General features: G+C 36.3%; 2 protein-coding genes across 3 annotated transcripts in view; one reads left to right on the top strand and one right to left on the bottom strand.

Moving 5' to 3' along the window:
* Window positions 1-985, top strand: part of guca1ab.2 (guanylate cyclase activator 1Ab.2) — a 13,193-nt gene extending 12,208 nt beyond the window's left edge. The window contains exon 4 of the mRNA XM_002666130.6: window positions 1-985. This exon is cut by the window's left edge and continues 1,496 nt beyond it. The gene's annotated coding sequence lies outside the window, so the exon portion shown is untranslated.
* Window positions 980-20,209, bottom strand: LOC100148751 (uncharacterized). Of its 2 annotated transcripts, none has more exons than XM_005161537.6 (6): window positions 19,970-20,209; window positions 19,129-19,167; window positions 16,187-16,831; window positions 11,123-11,737; window positions 7,960-10,083; window positions 980-4,719 (listed from the first exon to the last, which is right to left on the bottom strand). In XM_005161537.6, exons 1-6 carry the CDS (start codon window positions 19,983-19,985, stop codon window positions 2,879-2,881), a joined length of 5,280 nt encoding a protein of 1,759 aa, XP_005161594.1. In that variant the 5' UTR covers window positions 19,986-20,209; the 3' UTR covers window positions 980-2,878. The 2 variants fall into 2 exon arrangements, with proteins under 2 accessions (XP_005161594.1, XP_001922564.4); XM_001922529.8 differs by having other exon boundaries at window positions 19,129-19,170; window positions 19,970-20,208.
* Window positions 20,210-21,991: the final 1,782 nt, after the last annotated feature.

The following is a 21,991-nucleotide window of genomic DNA, read 5'->3' on the forward strand; positions in this document are numbered from 1 at the left end:
TTATTTGTGCATTCCACGTCTGGTGTGAGCACAGCATTAATGGGACAGTTGCATAAAGATCAACATCTGAAATGTACACTCTTAAAGGAACAGAGCACCTAAAAATCAAACTTACTGTCCCTTTGAAACGGACAGTACATCTAAATATGAACATCTAATATACGCCTTTTAAAGGAACAGAACACCTTGTTGCAAAAGGCTAAGTGCCATCTGAAATGTTCTTCTGAAGTAAGCACTGTTATTAGGCTTCTGTGTTTACATGACTGTAAAGTTAGCTCATTTTTCTTTAAAGGCAATCAAAATAACATAAAATTAATGAATTGCCCACAAGAGCCTGAGAAAAATGCTCATTTTAGAAGTAAACTCTTCATTTGCTGATCATTTTTTCACCCTTGAGTGGTTTTAAAACTTCACAAGTTTGATGAACACAAACTAAAATTTGCTGAGGAATGCTGGAAACCGGTAGCTGCTGCCTTGCATAGTAATATAAACAAATACTATTTTAGTCAATGGCCAACATTATTGGGTGAACTGTCCCTTTAAGTGTTTTATTTGACTGGATTTCAGAACAGCAGCTGATTGTTTTCCCATGCACTGAAAAAAAATTCAAAGATGATTCCTTGGGTTTACAATTTTTTTTTATATGTTTTTAAACAAACAAATTAAGTTGAGTATTATTATATTTTTTTGTTTAAATAAAAATAACCAAAAATAAACTGTTTGCCACTGTTTTGCAGACATTATTTTTTTCAGTGTACTTTCAATGTGTGCATTAGTGATTTTCATGAATGAATCTAGAGCAGATGTTTTTAAGTGCACTTATACATGTTGCTTTCTCTTAAAATATACAATATCTTAAGTACTGTGATGTTTATCAAGGGAATAATGTGTTATTTGTGGAAAATGTAGGGATTATTTTTAATGCTTTTGTTATTTTTCAAGTGGATTCTCTTTTCAAAATAAAAACATGAAAGAGTTTTAAAATGGTGAAATGATTTATTGAACTGACAGTGAACAACACCAAAATTATCATAATTTACATTCAAGTACTATTACAGCATTTTTTATTTTTTATTTAGCTTTTATTTTGATATTTGCACTTTAGTCGTTTTTTTAAATATACTAACAGCATTATTATACTGATATGAGTTATTTCATTTAGTTGTTTTCTACATCTAGTTTTCCCCTATTTGATGTTTATATTTTATTTCAACCTTTAGTTTACTTCCAGTGAACATTAATGACCAGTTATAAACTAAATGTAAGGTAAGAATCTTATACTTAATACAAGCATTTTGAAGAAAAAAAAATGCTGAATAATTTTGGCATCATAAAACTTGAACGTCATTTAACTGAATAAAACATTTGTAAACATTTTTTATACCACGTTAAGCAATGATATACTACAATCTTTGCACGCATGTGTGTAGGCACAAAATGTGCATGACATCACAGCCCTACCCGAGTTGCAATCAGAGATTCGAACAAATTTTACCCTTTTATGAAACTGCATGAATGTGACCTGATTTATGACTGAAATATAAAGGTTCACAAATAATTTAAAGTTATTTAAAGTTGACAATTTATTTGTCTACAGAGCACCTTGTTTTGGCATTAAAGATCTCAGGATTGGTATTTTCCCTGCTTTGACATCAAGCTGTTAATAGAATCACATGTTTCTCTTCATTTACTACATGCAAATTGAAGTGGATCTAGTTGATTACTAATACTTTCTCCTAACATTGACACCATATACTTTTAAAGACATTTCATCACTACTGATGTAATCTCACTTTTGTTTGCTAATAAATACATATATTTAACACATTGGGCTCTATTTTGACGATCCAGGTTATATTCAGAGCTTGTCAGAATCCACTTTTGCTAATTTAAAGACGGAAAAATCTGCTTTGCGCCGCGGCGCATGATCTAACAGGGTTGAGCTTATTTTCTTAATGAGTTTTAGGTGTGTTTTGAGAATAAACCAATCAGAATTTCATCTCCCATTCCCTTTAAGAGCCAGTTGTGTTGCGCCATGGTGCATTTGCTATTTACATGACGTAAAGTAAGTGTAAGTGGAAAAACTGAGCATTTCACAAGCAATAAAACAGTTAAACAGAGCATCTGCAGCGCGAGAAAGCTTATTGGCGCACATACTGTATAAGCTCAAATGCATTTGCTAATTAAACAGCGTGTTGCAAAACATCAAAACAACTCTTGCGCCGAGCTGAAACTAGCAAACAACTATTGCGTCGCGCCTTACGCCCCAAAATGTTTCTCTTATTTTTAATCTCCCCATTTTGTGTCATTTTAGCACAATAAAGAATCTCCAAATGATCTTCCAGATTCATTATTAAGGTACATTTGCATATGTTCACAAAATATCTAATTAAATGGGGGCATGTGAAATATTATGCATTGTATTTTTTGTTTTATGATGATTGATTAGTTAAATTAGTTTTGCAAAATATTAGTTTTGTGATCTATTTGCATGAACAGTCTTTACGTATTTGAAATAGTTTGTAAAACATTAATTAACATAATGTTCAATCTTATTGATGAATAAAAGCATTACATCACCTGTTAGTGAGGAACTTTTGTTGTTGTTTTATATTTTTTGCTTAAAAAATTTTGTTAATGGTAGAAAATAACTAAATATGTAAAATTGCAACATTATGTTAAGAAACCAGCAATTGTACAAAAAAAACTTGTCCTTAAGTTACATTTCCCAGCTATAAATGGAAAAAGTCTTTTCGTGACTGAAATATTACATCCAACTTTCGACACTAATTTTGTCTGAACTCTCAAAACCCAAATAAATAAACAAATAAAACAAAAAAATTCAAGTTAAATGCTTATTTGTCTCATCAATAATATTTTACATGACGTGACATTTCCATTTATTATTCCTCTTATAACTTTCCTCTGCATATATGAGGGCTATCATGTCCTTCAGCCTCTGTACCTGCTGATCAACTCTCTCTCTGAAAACATTCAATTCTTCTTCTTGTTCTCTGGCTTCATCTTGATGTTTCTTCTCCATGGCATTAATGTTGCTTTTATGTTTTTGTTTTATTCTATTACACTCTTTTTCTTCTTCTTCTATTCTTCCTTGCACCTGTCTTTCTCTTGTACACATAACATCTTGTTCTCCTTTCAGGTCTTCAAACATTTTCTCTAATTTCTTCCTCTTCTCTTCTCGTCTCTTTTCATCCTCTTGTTTTCTTTTCTCAAACTCTTCTTTTATTTCTTCCTTCAGCTGATCATAATGTCTTTTTATCTCATTCCTTTTTTCTTCATATAGTCTATCCTTTTCTCCTTTGTCTTTCTTTTGTTTTTCTCTCTCTTGGATCTGTCGCAAATCTTCTCTTTCTCTTTCACATTTATTTTTCATTTTTTCCAGTTTCTCTTCTTGTATTCTAAGTTGATTTCCATGTTTTTCTTTTGTCTTTCTTATGTCATCCTCTCGTCCTCTCATCTGTCGCTTCATTTCTATTTCCCATTTGCTTTGCTGTTGTTTAACCTTTTCTTGAGTCTCTTTTTTACTTTCAGCCTCCTTTATTTTCCTCATCCATTCTTCTCTCTCTTTCTCTTCTTGTTCTTTTCTTTTTAGTTCCTCTAAATCTCTGTTTTTTATTTCCTGTTCTTGTTTAATCAGTAATTCTGCTATACTATGTTCTTTATTTTTTAAATTTTCTAGATCTTTTTTATATTCTTCCTCTCTTTTTTGATATTCTTTCTCTCTTTCTTCTTGCTGATTTTCATACAGTTTTCTCTGATCTTCAATCTCCTCTATCATCTGATTATATTCCTCTGTCATCTGTTTCTCCAGATCTGCCTGTTTCTGTTTCTCCTCTTCCTCTTGTTTCTCCAAATCAGATTTTTCTTTCTCCTCAAACTCTCTCCTGAGAGTTTTCACTTTTTCTTTGAACTTCTCCAGCTTCACTCTTTTTTCATCTGCCTTTTGTTTCTTCTTCGCCAGTCTTTCTGTCATGTTTCTGATTTCCATCTCATATTTGGCCTCTAATTCTACAACTTGAGCCTGATTTCTTGTTTTATTCTCTTTTAATGTTTCAATTCTTCTGTCGACAGAGACCTCTGCCTCCTGAAACATCTCATTAGTAAAGTGTTTACCCTCATTAGATTTCCTAATTTCTTCTATCATATTAAACAGACGAGTAACTTGTGTCTGATCTTGTGTTTCTGTGTTGTTAAAATCCAGGTATCTGTTTCCACAGTCGCTGATCATGTTTTTGAGTTCATCATTAAAACTTGCTTTCTCATATTGTTCAATTGTTTTGTTGTTCAGAATATCTGCTTCAGTGAAGAGAACAACACTGAATTTTGCTGCTTCTGGCCCAAACATCATCGTTATCATGTCTAAAATCTCACCCTTCTCTTGGCTAATTTTTCCTAAACTCACCACAATAACAAACACATGAGGTCCAGGAGCTGACTGATGAACACATTTCATAATTTGCTCCTGTACTTGTTCTTTTGACAGCGTCAAATCGAAGAGTCCTGGAGTATCAATAATAGATACTGTTTTACCATCGACTTTGACAACTTCCTTCTGACAAACTCTGGTCACCAAAGATGAACTGGTTTCAGCGTGAAAGTAATTTTTTCTGAGGATGGTGTTTCCTGTTGCAGACTTTCCATTTCCAGTTTTCCCAAACAACAAGATTCTCAGACATTGTGACGCTGAGTCTTCATCACCTGAAAATTATAGTAATAAAGTTTATACAGTAGATTTACAACAGATTAACATAAATTTGTACAGCAATTGTTGAACTTTACATAGAAGGTTAACTATTTGCAGCAGACCATATCTGAGTCTCCTTTTTTTCATTATTCATTGATTGTCTAGTTCTTGAATCTTATTGGCTGATAGCCATGTTATGTTCTACAAATAAACAGCACTCGTCCAGCCTCATCACCCTTCACCCTTGTGTATTACTCTGCCCACATACTGCGACAAGTAGAGGACACGCTACATTTATTCCTGCTGTTGGACAACATCATGTACTTGTGAGGCTTTTTAGTCGAGAATGTAGTTGTTTAAATTGCAAATCTGCAATTTATTTATAAGGATAGTGCCTATTTTAAAATATTTATCATTTCTGAGAGAGCTCATCGACGGCCATTTGCCTGCCATCCTGAGTCGACCAAAGACGGTTGATGTTTTCAATCCACAAGATGGAGACAGAAGCGCATAATAAGCCCTTGCGCTTAGAATATTGTATCTGTTGTGACAACAAAGGCAGCTGCCAGTTATGTACTATTATAGGAGTTTATATAATGTGTTTGCCCTAAGAAACCCATTCGCTACATTTACTGTTTGGTTGATTTGCACTTGGGTGAAAATGTGCTTTTTGCTAGCAAGTTTGTTTATGGATCTATACAGATTAGTCTCGTCTCTCTTATATGTGAATAAAGTATTATTGGTTTATCTCGAGAGTTGATAAGTGAGACTGAGAGAACGAGACCGCAGAGGCTTGTCTCTGAGAGAAAGTGAACTATTATAACAGCAAATCATGTGTTATTATTATTATTGTTTAAGGATTGTTTAATGTAGTGAATGTGTTGAGTGTTATAATTGCAAGTTTGTTGAGTTCGTTTGCGAGCTGAGGACATTGAAGCCCGTGTGAGAGTATATTCTTGTGTTTTAACAGTCACTGCTACACTGGCCTGACGTACTGTTTCATCGACTGAACTGTTAAAGTGAGACTTAGCACCGTGATTCATGGGTGGTCTTTATTTCTCTTGACTTCAGTAAGAGAAACCAGATCGTTTGTTGAACACAATGAGAGAAAGACCGCTCAGGAGGATGGATTGATTTCATCGGCGGGAGTGTTCAAGTTGCATCGGACTGACAGTTCGCGGTGGAGGAGATCGATCGCGGGGAAACAATGGATGATTGCGACGGCTTCAGAAACGCCAGGAGCCTCATGTATGAAGACTTGCGTGGAAATCTTACTAAAACATTGCGTAAGTACAAAGCTGTAAATCTGCGTACGCAGAAAAAAATTCAGATGTATGAAACACTGCGTACGCCGAATCTCACGCATATTCTTTTGTACATCTGAATGAACGTGAAACTGAGCGCAACATGCACGAGCACAAAACCCCTCCCTGACTCCTCCCCCGTATGAATATGCAAATGACTCTACTTTGGCAAAACCCAACGAAAAAGCAACGGCAAAATCAAGCAAGAAGAGAAACTTTGAACAGAATGTGAATTGGAGGTGCTGCTTTCGGAGGTAGAACGGAGAAAAGCGGTGTTATTTGAAAATTTGTCCTCCGGAATTAACAACAAAAGAAAAAGTAGAGTGGGAGAGTTTAGCTGATGCGGTTAACACAGTTGGGTCTGAACATCACACTGAGTGCATTAAAAAGAAATAGTGTGGTTTATAGTTGTAAAATGTTGTGTCACTCGTAACAGTCTCAAGCCTGATTTATACTTCTGCGTCAGGTGACCGGCGTAACCAACGGCGCATGCAACGCGTGTGGCTGTGCATTTATACTTCTGCTGCTGTCTCTGTTGGTCTGCATTAACACTTCTGAAACACTAGTGGGCAGTGAGGTGTAAATCTTCCTCTGTGTCGAGTTTCTTCGCTACTTTTTTGCTTTTCCTGAAAACTTCCTGGATGTACAAGTGGCTCAAACTCGCTCATTTTGAGGCAGGAACCGGCGGACGTGCAACAACTTTAACTATGAGGTAAACACAAAACAAAACTTTCCATCCGGAGCTCCTTCACGGTACTCCACACTTGTAAACAATCGCTCGCGCGGCGTCGCGCCATTTGCGCGGCTTTTGGTCCCACCCAGACTCATCAGCGCTACCAAGCTGACCAATCACAGAGCTTACGCTAAGCGTCGTTGCGACGTGTAGTTAAATTTTTTGAGAGATGTGTTTTCGGCTGGAACCAACAGGTGTCATTTGAGGTGTATGAAGTGACCAAGTTTTTCAGCTTGGGTTTTATTAGTTTTCCTATTGGTGCAATTTTATAATATTCATTTTATGTTTGATCAATTAGAAAATACACAGCAACCTGAGTCTGAGAATAGAAGTTTAATCTGTGAAGTTTAATCTGAGTTTGATTGTTGTAGCTGGATGACCATTTGTAGAAGATTACATTAAAGTAAAAAGAATGTGCATTAGTTTGATCTGTGAATAATGGCTGCTTCTTCTGCTGTTGAAGCTATGGATCCTGCTACTGAAAAGCTCATTTTACTTGCTTATTTTAACAGCAAGAATAAAATTAAAAGGAAAACTCAGTTACAAGAAAGAACAAGATCACCCTGTAGCAGATTTTTTGCATGTGTCATAGTTAAATAGTAGAGTGTACCTGATAAAGTAGCTGGTAAATGTATATAGTAGGGCAGGGGTCAACAATCTCGTTCCTGGAGGGCTGGTGTTCTGCAGGGTTTAGCTCCAACTTGCCTCAACACATCTGTCTGATTGTTTGAAGTATACCCAGTAAGAGCTTGATTAGCTGGTTCAGGTGTGTTTGATTAGGGTTTTAGCTAAAATCTGCAGGACACCGGCCCTCCAGGAACAAGTTTGGTGACCCCTGTTGTAAATTATATGTTTTAGGCTGGAACCGACAGGTGTCATCTGAGGTGTAATGATAATGACACTGCTTAAAGTGTTTCTCGTGTTTCATTTACACTGAATCAAAACAGCATTTGGTTGCCTTTGATACTAGGGACTGGGGTGGGTCAGACCCGGCATAATTTATATCTGCTTTAATGGGGCATAGCAACTTTATATTGAACTCTGAGCAGAAACAGACCTGCTTTATGGCCATCTTAAATTGGCAGTGTAAAGACAACTTTTTATTCTCAGTGAAATATTTCATTGACAATATAAAACCCACATATCCTGTTGAAAAGAAGAGTGAGATAAAAAGCAAACATCAAAACGTAACTTGTTTTGCAAATTAACTGACTTACTGTTTGTTTGCTGAATCATTGCATTGCTCTGATAAAGTGGGGTTGTTTCATGTCCTTGTTTCTCCTTTTCTTCTCTTTTACTTTCCTCTTGTATCTCTGTCTCCCATTCCTCCCATAACTTTCTCTCACAGTCTTCAATGTCTTTAATGTCTCTCTTATATTGTTCTTCTCTAAATTTATGTTCTCTTCTTTTTCTCTCTTCGCTATGCTTCAGCCTGTTTTCCTCCATATTTTTTTTAATTCTTTCTCTCTCTAATTCGTGGTTGAGCTGTAGATCTTCTTTCTCTCTCAGTCTTCTTTCTCTCTCTCGTTTAAGTTTTTGGTAATATTCATCCCACGTGTCCTCTTCTATTTTTCTCCTTCTGTCCTCCTCCTCATCTCTTCTTTGTCTCCAATATTCTCGCTCTCTCTTCATCTCTTTTTTGCATTCTTCTTCTTTCTCTCTAAAATCCTCTTCTCTTTTCTTTCTATCTTGATTATTGTTTCGTCGTTCTTCCTCTATCATCATCATCATTCTCTCTTTCTCTTGTTTAAGTCTCTGGTCAAAGTCATAAAACATATCCTCTTCTTTCTTTCGCCTTCTCTCATCCTCTTCTTCTCTTCTTTGTCTTTCATGTTGTTTCTGTCGTTCCCATTCTTCTCTTTCTTTCTTTATCTCTGTTTTATATTGTTCTTCTCTCTCCTTAAATTCCTCTTCTCTTTTCAATCTCTCTTTATCATGATTCTGTCTTTCTTTCTCTATCATTATAATCCTTTCTTTGTCTTTTTTTAGCATTTGATTATATTTTTCCCACATGTCCTGTTCCTTTTGTCGTCTTTTCTCATCATCTTTTTCTTGTCTTTGTTTTTCCTGCTGCTTCTGTTTCTCCCATTCCTCTTGTAGTCTCTTCAACTTCTCTTTTGTATTTTTCTCTTGATCCTTAATGTCTTTAATGTCTCTTTTATATTGAACTTCTTTCACTCTTAATTCTTCTTCCCTTCTTTTTTTCTCCTCTTCGTGTATTTTCATCTCCCTCTTTTTCTCTTCTGTGTGTTCCTTCATCATTCTCTCTTTTTCGCTCCTCATTTCCTCTTGCATTTTTCTCTCTTCTTTTATATCTCTATTAACTCGTTCTTCTCTTTCTCTATATTCATCTTCTCTTCTCTTTTTCTCCTTTTCATGCTTCACCCGTTCTTCTTCCATCATCCTCTTTTTCTCTTCCTCATGTTTCTTTATCAGTTCTTCTCTTTCTCTATATTCATCTTCTCTTCTCTTTTTCTCCTTTTCATGCTTCACCCGTTCTTCTTCCATCATCCTCTTTTTCTCTTCCTCATGTTTCTTTATCAGTTCATCTCTTTCTCTATATTCATCTTCTCTTCTCTTTTTCTCCTTTTCATGCTTCACCCGTTCTTCTTCCATCATCCTCTTTTTCTCTTCCTTATGTTTCTTCATCAGTTCTTCTCTTTCTCTCTTCAGTTGTTCCACTTTCTCCTCCATTATCATCATTTGTTTCTCTTGTATTTCTCTCTCCATCTCTCTGAACATCTTACATGAGTAATAACTGTCTCCATTTGTCTTCACCATCTTCTCTATCTTCATCAGTAGATCAGACACTTGTGTTGGGTCTTTAGTCTGATTATTGTTGAACACATGGACTCTGTTTCCACATGTTTCAGTGAGGTTCTTAAGAGCAGAGTCAGTGTTTCCTAGAAAGTCTCCAATAGTTTTGTTCCTCAGATCGTCTCCTCTGGTGAACAGCACTATTGTGTATTTTAAAGAGTTTTCTCCAAATATTTCTTGGATGATCTTCACTGACTCTTGCTCTTCTTGAGTGAATCTTCCCAGTGAAATCACCAGCAGAAACACGTGAGGTCCAGGCAGGATCATGGAGATGCAGTTGCTGATTTCTCTCTTGATTTCTTCATTACTGAGTTGAGTATCAAACAGTCCTGGAGTGTCGATCACAGTGATGTTTTGACTATTGACTTGAACTGTGACCTTCTGACACTCTTTAGTAACAGAGCTTTGAGAGATGTCTGATGTAAATGCTTTTCTTCCTAAGATGGTGTTTCCAGTTGCACTCTTCCCAACTCCAGTTTTACCCAGAAGAACAATTCTCACTTCATTAGGTCTTTCTCTTGAATCTAAAGACAGATCAAATAAAAGTCATGCCTGAAGGTTGGAAATAGATAAAGGCCTCGTTTACACTAGTGCATTTTAGTTTTAAAACTCAGTTTTCGGCACTTGAAAACTCTGGCGTAGTGTGGACGGATGCCGTAACCGTAGCCAAATTTATGTGATTTCAAACTAAAGCGCACTAGTGTAAACGGGGCCTAAAACAATGCTTATCTGAAGGTTTTAAGTTTGAAGTAGCTCACAGTTTTAATTACATTTTAATATAAAAAGCCAGTAAACTACTATGACACATTAAAATGTGAATATAAATGCTCAGAGTATGACTGTTTAAAGATGGATTCAAGTTTAAGTCTGCCTTGTGGTTGACCAAGTTTTTCAGCTTGGGTTTTATTAGTTTTCCTATTGGTGCAATTTTATAATATTCATTTTATGTTTGATCAATTAGAAAATACACAGCAACCTGAGTCTGAGAATAGAAGTTTAATCTGTGAAGTTTAATCTGAGTTTGATTGTTGTAGCTGGATGACCATTTGTAGAAGATTACATTAAAGTAAAAAGAATGTGCATTAGTTTGATCTGTGAATAATGGCTGCTTCTTCTGCTGTTGAAGCTATGGATCCTGCTACTGAAAAGCTCATTTTACTTGCTTATTTTAACAGCAAGAATAAAATTAAAAGGAAAACTCAGTTACAAGAAAGAACAAGATCACCCTGTAGCAGATTTTTTGCATGTGTCATAGTTAAATAGGAAAAGGATGCATTTGGCTGAATAGAATAACATGGAGGAAACCAAGCTTTATGGCTGAACCATTCATACTAGTCTCATAAGTATCAGAAGAAATCATTTTGCAAACAACTAAAACAATTAAAAACATTATACTGACTTTCAAGTGAACACTGTCAGTAAGCCTGGTCATCAGAGATCATTGTGTATAGGAGTTTCTGGAGTTTTGTTTGTAACTTCTATTTATGTATTGTCAAATGTGTTAAGACATTTGCAGCCATGTTTGATAGAGTGTTTAATTTAAGTTGTTTTTCTGTTCATTACCTTGTGACTGAAATGTCTTTAATGAGTTGATTCCGCTATGTTTTTCATCATATTTCAGGTGTTTCTCCATCTGCGGCTCCAGAAATGTCTCTGCTGAGAAAACCTCTCCTTTGTTTTCTTCCACCATCTGATCAATCTTCTCCATCAATGTGGACACTGGTGTGTTTGGGTTAATGAAATGATGTCGTCCACTAAGACTCTGAATGACCGTCTGAGTTTCTTCACTGAGTTCTGCTGTATGAAGCTCTGAGTCCTGCTGTATGAGGATCATCATGTGCTTGTTGATTTTGAAGCTGAAAATCTGCATCTTCTCCACTTCTGCTCGGTCTTCATTATTGAGAGGACCATCAGGAATGATGAGGATGAACAGATGAACTCCAGGATGGCAGAGAGACACACAGCGGAGCGTCTGACGCATCACTTCCTCCTCTGAGAGATTAATGAGAGTTGGAAACTCCATCAGACTGATCAGACGACCATGAAGATCCACATCTGTCCTCGTAAACTCTGAACCGACCACAGATCCTCTCCTGCTTTCTCTCAGGAACAGCTCTGACATGGAGGATTTTAATCTTCTGTTACTCCCACAAACAACCAGATTCAGGTTCAGAACCTCTGAAATAGTGTTAAAGGAATTAGCTAGTTTACAATGTGATTTAAAGATTAATACACAATGACTGTTTTGTTATTACTAGTCCCTAATCAATGCATGTACGCATGTGAAAACACTAAAGACAAAGTTATGCTCACTCCTATTTCATCATTGTAAACTTATGTCAAAACTCACATAAGGTGCAACAGGTATTAAATAGCAACCTTAAGGTCCATTAACATCAAGCATGATAATGATAAATATAAGCATAAATATATTTGTGTCCACACACACACACACACACATGATAACGATTATTTAATTTTTAGATTCTGCTTTTAATAGTGCATTAGCTTGTGTCTCCAGAAGATGTCCTTAGGCGCATCTGAACACACTATTAATCTACCGATAGTAATCAATCTAATCAAACAGCCCATTTAGCACTAGTCAGTTCTCCAGTATCGCTGTAGTTTTGCTGTGAACTCCGCTATTCTTTAAAACTCTCAAACATTTTTACAGCTAGATCTTCACTGATGCCTTTAGAGTTATTGTGCTTGGTGTGAACAGGACTTAGCACATGTCTCTGTTTCTACGGCATAAATATTTGTTTAAACAATTTTAATATGTAATCCAAAGGAGACTCCAAATTGTACATTCAACATTTAACCACTATTCTGTGTCAGGAACCGGTTTACAATTCAATACAAGGCAATATGCTATAACTATAATGAGAGATTTAATTAAAGTTTTTCTAAATTGTTTTGGCATATTTTTCGTTACAGTCTTAACGTTCTGTGATTTAATATTATTAGACTGTTTTCTTATCTTTTTTCTAATTTGCGTTTATATTGTTTAGCTGTCAATATAATACTTTACATTTATGGAAGAAAGAGTTATTACATAGATAGAGAATGTGTAACATCTTATTCGTCAAAAGACGGTTTATGTGCATGTAACCGCACCGGTCTGAGCAGGCATGGGAGACAAATGCTCTGAGGAGGCTAAAGATTGCAGAACAACATCTGTCGCTGGATCAGAGGAGTGAGGTTTACTCGATGACCAGCTGGCTTCCGTTACATAAGGGCAAATATAGATGACCAAAAAATCATTTACTCATTTTACTCATACTCCTTTTATTATTTATAATGTCCAAGACATTGATATTAATATTAAATGCTACTTTTGTGCCTTTATTAGCTTTTTTTCTAGGGTTAAAAATCTTAAATTATTCCATCTCCACCTGCTGGTGAAAGAGCAGCTGGCGATCTTCAATCTGCAATCTATTGCTTCTCCTGCAGTTCCTGGATGTAATGTTGAATTTTAACAGTCGAATTTGAGGAATATGAATTTAATGAAGCGAATATTTGAACTGAAATAAAATGAACTGAAAATTACCTTTTGAATATTATACATCGTATTTTTAAAGGGTATTGAATATTTTGTAAGTGAAAGTTGGAAATTGATTATGAATTATTGAATTTACAAGTATAAAAACGTGTTTGAAATATTTTTAGTTGAGATATTCACAACTTAAATAAACAGCTATGTTAAATTTCAGGACCTAAAAATACAAACCTGGAATTCAAGTCATTAAAATGCAAAAATTTGTTAATTGAGTGTATTATTTTTTTCAGTTTGTGATATTCAACAAGCTTTTTAATTCAATAGTTTTGGCATTGATTTTGTTCCATAAAACTCTGCACTTTTCGCCTCAAAGACTTCCATTCATACACGTGACGTGCGAATGGAACAGACAGAAAACACAAGCTCATGCATAAAGATTTGCATATTGATTTGTTGCAAAGATCAAGTTTGGTGAACTCTGACCTGCGCTATCACATCAGGTGACTGCGTGAGACCAACAGAAGATCAAAACATGACCTCTCTGTGCAGAAATTTAAATTATGGAGCAATCACTCGCTTATTTATCATCTAATCATATTGTTTAATCCTGGCCCTTTCACAGCACCATATGACAGAATTGGCAAGCTGAACCACGGGTGTGACCACAGCTTTACTTTGCTTACTACAAATGTCTACACAGATGTATCAAAGCAAGTGGGAGGAAAAATATAATAAATTTCATTTAATTCATATAATTAAGCTATATTTCTTATTTGGAATTCAAATTATTTTATATTCAGGCTGTAAAACATTATTATAAATGCATTTGAAAATTAACTTCTAAAGTGGTCAAAGCAATTGAATTTTTATCTGTTATATCTGTTGAAGGATTCGGATTTCTGCTTTCCAATCCGTCTCATCATGGACCAACGTTTATCCTTTTCTCATCATCTTGTTTCTTATAATTTTTTTTATTAAAAATAATTATTTGATCATTTGAATGAGTATTGAACTTTGAATTGATTTTGATTAATAAATAAGTTAACACATTGCTTAATATAAGAATGTTCAGTGCATTTGCCTGTCTCTTTATACCTATTTTCAGATGCCAGCAATCTAGGTCAGAGGTCATGGAGGCCTTGAGTGGAACTGGGGGCTGAGGACTGGAAGCAACCAACCCAAGCTCATTCTGGAAACGTAGCCTCGCGGACGTTTCTGGAGACCGCGATTTACGTGGCCGGAGGTACGTAAAGGCCGCGTTTGTTTTTTTTTCGAGCGAACGCTGCGGGGCGGTGTGGTGCCGCTCCGCTCCTCCTCTTCGCGCTCGCCGGCCGACGGCTCGCCTCTGAGTGGAGGGCTTTCCCGACACAATCAGTTTGTCCGCCTAGCTCACAGCGTTGCGACGGCGAAGCGGAGGCCCTGGACGAGGAGGAGGAGGAGCCGGCCGCGGTGGACGATGACCGGGATCGAGTCCGGGGAACAGCAGGTTCCGGAAATCAGGTAAGACGAAAAACGGAATCCGAAAAATAAGGGCGAGAACGCGGTGGGATCCGAAAACTCGGTCGAAATCGAAGACGAGGGCTTTTGCTTTTGCTTTTTTTTGTTTTTTTTCCGATCCGGCGGCTTTTCGCGTGAGAACGGCGCGGGCGCGAACGCCGTGCGCTCCCGAGAGGCACCCGCCCGAGACGCGAAAAAGTGCGCACAGCGTCCTCTTGCGGATCCGCAAAAACAAAAAACGCTCAAATACGTACCTCCCGGGACGTAAATCGCGGTCCGCAGAAACGTCCGCGGGTCTACGTTTCCACAATGAGCCCGGGATGGAAGCAACTGTTTCTATTGTTATTTCTATGGGTTAATACTCTCTAAAACTCTCTAAAAAAGTGATTTTGCTATTTTTACGGTGAATTATTTTAAAGTGATTCTATTTTTTATTCAAGATAGACTTTGTGTAGTAAGAATATAACTGCCTGAATGTAGATTATACCAGTTTTTAACCAGTCTCGATAAAGACGGCTGACAGTACACTCAGCCTTGGATAAGAAACAGATTGTACTTTGTGTGTGTGTGTGTGTGTGTGTTTTATTTGATTGTTGATCCATTTCACAGGTCTGGAGTCAGCTCTAATCAGTCTAAGGGATGTCTGACGTTTATGCTTAAGATAATGTTCAGAGTATACGCACAAACCCCACGTGGAAATGTTCCTAGTTTATCTGTGTTTTAACCAATCAGGCTAGAACACCTGTATGTATGACGCAGTTAATGACGTTATGTGAGAGTATAATTGTTATTGATTGGTGATTGTAAGCAGAGCGGCCTAGGAACTCATTGCGAGTGTTGAAGCTGGCTTCTGCGGATGAAACTGCAAACTATCTTCAGTAAACTTGATTTATTTATTTAAATCTCCGACTCCGGCTCTTCTTCATCTACCAGACTGGTCACTCTTTGGGTCAAACTGTAAACCATCCCTACACTGTGTTTCGGAGGGCATTTATATCTGCCCATATGATTATCAGATCTTCAGAAAAAAATGCAAGAAGTGACCAGCTGTAAACAGCCTCTAAAGAACACTAGCCCTCCATGACCAAGTTTGGGCACGCCTGCACTAGATGCTTGGGTGCATATTACATTATACTACATAGTGTATAAGTATATAGTTTATAGTCCGCCACCTGGGACACAACCATTGTCTGGCTTCATCAATGAACAATCTTTAAACATTAACCAAATAAACAACAAAACATATGTTGATCTTGTCATAAAAATGGACCATTGGCTTGGAAGCTTTGCTGTGCATTATTTAAATTTAATGAAATTAATTAGAAAATAGAAATTAAATAGAAAATTGTGCAGGGTGAACTTGGCATTAGAGTAGCGGCCATAACAAGAGTACAATCAAAACCACCTGGTAATGTTTTTATGGTTAGTTGGGATAGTTCTGAGTTGCCTACAAATTAGTGTATACAATCAAATTTGCAGACACCTCAGTAATTACTTCAGTAAAACGTAAGCCTAATAAAAATTTTAATAAGTACATTTATTTGGAGTTATTTCCTTTCGCAAGTACATGTTTCTCCTTGTCCTGTGTAGTGAACATGAACTGGCTATTAGTAATAAAAAAAGAGACAAACCTCTTCCATCACTTCCTGTTTTTGAGCTCTCATCTTCTGTGTAATCTCCTCTGGCTGAACCACAATCTCCATCCACTGATGACCCATCACCTTCATCACCACAGATGTGAAATTCTTTGTATTCTTCCTTGAGGATCTTCTCTATCTTTATAAACAATTTAGTGTGAGATTGTGGGTTTGTATCAAACCGAAGATGTCTTCCTTCACAGTCCTTTATTACATTTTGAACAGCCTTATTCGTTTTAAAAAAAACAAACCTAAGTGTCTCCTCATCAGTGGTCAGCACTATAGTGTGTTTGATGGCCTTCTGACTGAAGAGACTCAGTATATATTTCACTCTGTCTCTGTCCAGCTCAGTGAAGTCATTATACTGCAGTACAAGTATGATCACATGAGGGCCTGGAGCACACTGAGACAGACACTCTCTCACTGCCTGAATGACCTGCAGCTGATTGAGATGTGTCTGAAGCAGATGAGGAAAGTGGAAGACTCTGATGTTTCTCTCCTGTCCACTGAATCTGGTCTGCTTGACATAAAATGAAGCTCCACTGTCAAACACTGCTGCTGGTCCACTCTTGATAAAGTTTTCCACTCGGCTGTTTTCTGATGCATTCTTGCCTATCAGAACAATCCTCAGATCGCTCACTGAAAAACACCATACACAAACAAACACTTCTAATGGGGCACTTTCCATATGCATGAAGATTTTAAAGAATATGTTCTTTATTACTAAACACAACCCTCAAAAACAATCTTACAGTCTTATAAAACAACAACTTGAATGTAAAAATCATAGGACCAGACAGAATTTGTGGACTTTGTGTTAATTCTGCACACAATTTTGTGCAAATCTGCATTTTGCGTTTTTCTCTATGGGCCGCTTCTAATTTGGCCCGAGTTCTTTTAGCTGCGAAAGGTCTGCATTCGGTACAGTTGTGTGTATTTGATTTTGACCTGTATTTGTATTATCACAAATGGGCCACTGTCAGAACAAAAAAGCCAAAACAATTAGATTTGGCAGTGGATTGGGATTGGTGTCAGTTGTTTGATTAAGCATGCTCCCTGAAGATTCACAGACTAAAAATCTGTTCTACTAAGGTTAAAATGAAAATTTTTACTTGTATTTAAAAATGTTTGATAATAGCAGTTACCTAAAACCTCTGAAATGGTGTACACATCTAATCATTTACACCTATTTGTTAGCCTGTGATGATGAGTTTTATTATGTGTAAGTCTAGGTTTTTGGTTGCTTATGGCAAAACTTGACAGTTTGTGTTTTCATGGCTAATATATTTTAAAAAAACGCACACATGGGCACTTATGCTTAAATTTATACTGTTTTATATATACTTTTCCTCTTAATACTTCATTGTCAATAAATATTATTCATTCATTCTTTTTATTGTCGGCTTAGTTCATTTATTAATCATAGGTCACAGCAGAATGAACCACCAACTTATCCAGCATATGTTTTATGCGGCAGATGCCCTTCCAGCTGCAGCCCATCACTGGGAAACATCCATAAACTCCTGCATTCACACTCATAAGCTACAGCCAATTTAGCTTATTCAGTAGGCTTTATGCATGCAATACTTCCACCTTTGTCCAAGGCTGCCATCCAACTTCCGGCCCAGGTGTTGTTTAAAGTCATATTAACAGGTTTATAGAAAAATGTTGTTGGAGCTTGGTTTGATTGCAGCTGAACTCACTGAAGACACACTTAATGTTTTGAGGATGTTTTTGGTCTCTTCTTGACTCTGAGTGTCTCTGAACTCCTGCGGTCTCTGGAGGATGAGAGAGCTCCATGATTTCATCTAAAACATCTTTATTTGTGTCTGAAGATGAAAAAATCTGATGTCTTAGAAACATACTGTGTGTGCTACATAACATTAGTCGTTGTGGGTTTAACATTAAATGAAACTTAGTTCCACCAGGATATTTTATATTTGAAAGAATTATCCTGATCTCAAAAAGGGATTTGATGTTGTTTTATGTTTGATGATATTGTGCTTTATTTTAATCTAGCATTAACATTAACATTAATGTTTGCATTTTAAAATTACATTAGTATCACACAAGCATATCTGTGGACAAAACTCTTTTCAATTCACTGTGTTTTGTTTTTTTTTGTATTCCCAACAGTACAGAGAAATTTCATATGTATAAATATATATATATATATATATATATATATATATATATATATATATATATATATATATATATATGTCTGTAGTATGTGTGCAAAAAGACTTGTTTTGAGATTTGGGTATATTAAGTATCTGCTGAAAGTAATTTGTTCATTCCAATATACATATATTTTTTAATATTTGATGAATGAACTGAGGAGAATTCCACCTAATTGTAGTTTTTTTAAAACACTAAACTGATTGTTTACAGTACCCTATTACATTTTCAAGAATTTGGTGCTTTAATGAACATTTTTTTAAATTTGGGCATAAGTAACCTTTTAGGCGATGCGGTGGCGCAGTATGTAGTGCCGTTGCCTCACAGCAAGAAGATCATTGGTTCGAGCCTCGGCTGGGTCAGTTGATGTTTCTGTGTGGAGTTTGCATGTTCTCTTTGTGTAGGCGTCGGTTTCCTCCGGGTGCTCCGGTTTCACCCACAGTCCAAACACATGCGCTATAGGGGAATTGGGTAGGCAAAATTTTCCGTAGTGTAAGAGTGTGAATGAGCGCGAATGGATGTTTCCCAGTGATGGGTTGCATTTGGAAGGGGAAGGGCATCTGCTGTGTAAATATGTGCTGAATAAGTTGGTGGTTCATTCCACTGTGGTGACCCCAGATTAATAAAGGGACTAAGCCAAAAAGAAAATGATTGAATGAAGTAAATTTTTAATGTTATCTGGTTGCACTGACTAAACCCACATTAGTGTCTACAGTGCAGTCTTCATTTCACCATCAGTGATTTAATTTACTTACTGTTAGGGCGATCGTGATCTGGACTACTCCTGCCGGCTTCTGCTATGGAGAGAACAGATGTTTGAGCCATTAAACATTAAAATATTTTGACACTCTAAAGTGCAGAAGACACAAAGTTCAACAACATTCTCTTTTGATTTTCCTCAACTACCTTCAAATATGAAAGTTTATTTAATAATAAATTAATATTACACAAGTCCTGGACTACAAAGTCTTATATTGGACAAGTTCAATTTATTTCTGTAGCACTTTTACAGTGTAGATTGTGTGGCAGCAGCTGAACAAAAATGTTCTAGTAAATTAAACTGCGTCAGTCCAGTTTGCAGAGTTGAAGTTCAGTTCAGTTTAGTGTAGTTTAATATTAACAGCTGAAAGTTCAAACACTGAAGAGCAAATACATCGATGTGCAGCTGCACAAGTCCCAAACCAAGCAAAGTACAATTAATACCATTAATTGATGAAGTTTAAGTATACAAGTATATTTGCAGAAATTTTCATTTGTGACAACAATCTTTGGAGTATTAAGAAAATAAAAAATTCCGTTTCTCATTATATCTAAAATAAATATACAAAGTAATAAGCACACATTTGTATACCTATTGTCATAATTAAACTGAACAACCGGAATATAAGATCTGTGCATTTTTCTGCAGACATCGATTTCCTGAGTGACTCTTCCTGGTTGTTAATGCCACGTAACAAAGGTAAAAGCACAGTAAAATAGCCCACCAGTTAAATACTGCTTACACCACTGCTTGCTATGGGCTTATATCCTATATAAATATGACATAAAATAACCGAGGAAATGTTTCTGCGTCTACCATACTAATTTTTTTCTTACCTGAACTCGACGCCATTTCAGCACTTTAACGTCATAGCTTGAAACCGAAATTGAAATAAAAACGTTGAAAGGTGAAAGCTGCTGTGACACGCCCGTAGAGTTCGGAAAAAACAAACGTACACATTAAGTATAAATGTCTAAATTATGAACTACAGCTCAGTCCTGTTTAAAATAAGCAAACTAATGATGCTGTTTCTGCGGATGCAACTCAGTGTCTTTATTTAAATAAAATTTTTATTTAAATTTAAATTTAAAAAAAATTATTTCAATAAAAATCACACATATGCAAAGCGTTCAGTGTATGCTAAATACATGAAAACTGACGAGATAGGGTTGAAACTTGTTTAAAGTTTTTCAAAGTCTAAGACAGTGGGCCTCCCTTTTGACACAACTTATCCACTGGCGCCCCCCTCCTCCCAAACATGCACGCACACGCGCGCGGACACGCACGCACGCACACACACACAAATTCTGGAGGTTTTCTTGCTACCTCATCATGGTTGGTTTCAAGGTGTCGCCAAAGTTTGGCGGGTCTCAAGCTGTCATTAGCCAAAATATCTTGACAAACCACACATAAAGGTCGTGGTTCATCAGCTGGTCCTGTCCACGTACATCCTAAACTGAAATACTGATCATCATATCGTCGTCTTTTGGGTTTAAGCCCTGACTTGAAGGCTTTGAATCGGGGGGTCTCAGAAACCGATCCATTGCATTAGCAGCATGATTAGCTGACATAAACCTGTATTGGCGGGCTTGCCAAACAGAAGCGAATTCACAGCTATGGCCTTCTGGGTAAAAAAGGTTTTCTTATTTTTGACGTATTATTTTTTAGCTTTGTTTAATTAAAACGTTTAAAAATAATAAAAAATACATATAATAATTAAACTTAATAATTATATTTTTATTATAAAATATTTTTTTTCCTGCGCCTCCCCTGACATGCTCTGGCGCCCCCCAGGGGAGGCCCGCCTCACACTTTGGAAACCCCTGTAACATCGCTGTTCAGAAGAGTAGGGGGTAACTGCAGCCTAGGTTCAGAAAGGCAATTTTGAATTAGGTGTCCTTGCGTTGTTCAGTCAAAAGAGGGCGCGCTAATGTTAAATAACTGACTCTAATGTACTTAAATACTGGCCTGACAGTGGGCTTTACATGGTTTTACAAATAGCAACGGAAGTCCTAAAGTTGAGCTTATTGGGGGTATTTGGAGACATAAGTAACCGTGGGGAATTTTAGATAGAGGTTTACACCAAAATTCGATAGGCCTATATTAATCAAATAAATGATTCCTGATCCACAATATCATAGTATTTGTCTAGTTTACATAATAAAATAAATAATTCAAGTGAGCTCACTGTAAACATCACCGACAGAGCAGCAGAAACGGGTTCCATTTAAATATTAAAATAGCGCTGTTTGACAGAAGTTATTGATTATCTAATTATTTCTGGTAGTTGTTTAACATGTTTGTCATAAATAACTGTCAAATATGACATGTTAGTTCGTGGTAACATCTTTTTGACCGCTAAATTGAGCGCTGCGCTGTAACAGGCGCTCTGTCATCTTCAAGTCCGCCTATTTTAATTTGATTGGTCTAGTTTCAAGTATTACAACAATAACAAGCGGCGTAGACCAGTGATGCAGCTCAGATTTAAGCTCATTTTAACAGTACAAAAATATACATGCCAGGGGGGCGAGAGGATCTCAGAAATTACCCATATATAATATATATATACCCATATATAATATATATAAATTATAACTAATATATTATCTTAATATGTATAATTTATAATGTTTTTTATTAAGTTAAATTATAATTATTTTATTTTGTTTAATTACACTGCTGACTACTAAAACGATAATTTTTTGATTATTAAACAGTTAGTGTGTTTCATTAAAAAAAAGTTTATTTAAGCCTGCAGTCATTGTAATTAACTTGCGTAAAGCAACATGAATGTGTAGCATGACTTCATTAAACTGAATAAAGTTGGTTGAAAAAAATATTGAACTTGAAGCCCATGA

Source organism: Danio rerio, chromosome 22 (assembly GCF_049306965.1).
Source record: "Danio rerio strain Tuebingen ecotype United States chromosome 22, GRCz12tu, whole genome shotgun sequence".
Taxonomy (NCBI): Eukaryota; Metazoa; Chordata; class Actinopteri; order Cypriniformes; family Danionidae; genus Danio; species Danio rerio.

Excerpts from the sequence above, each read along its gene's own strand:
- LOC100148751 (XM_001922529.8), bottom strand. Across the intron at positions 11,738-16,186 it reads AACAGGAAGTGATGGAAGAG|AGGTTCTGAACCTGAATCTG; the intron begins GTTTGTCTCTTT and ends ACACTATTTCAG. Across the intron at positions 10,084-11,122 it reads AAAGACATTTCAGTCACAAG|ATTCAAGAGAAAGACCTAAT; the intron begins GTAATGAACAGA and ends ATCTGTCTTTAG.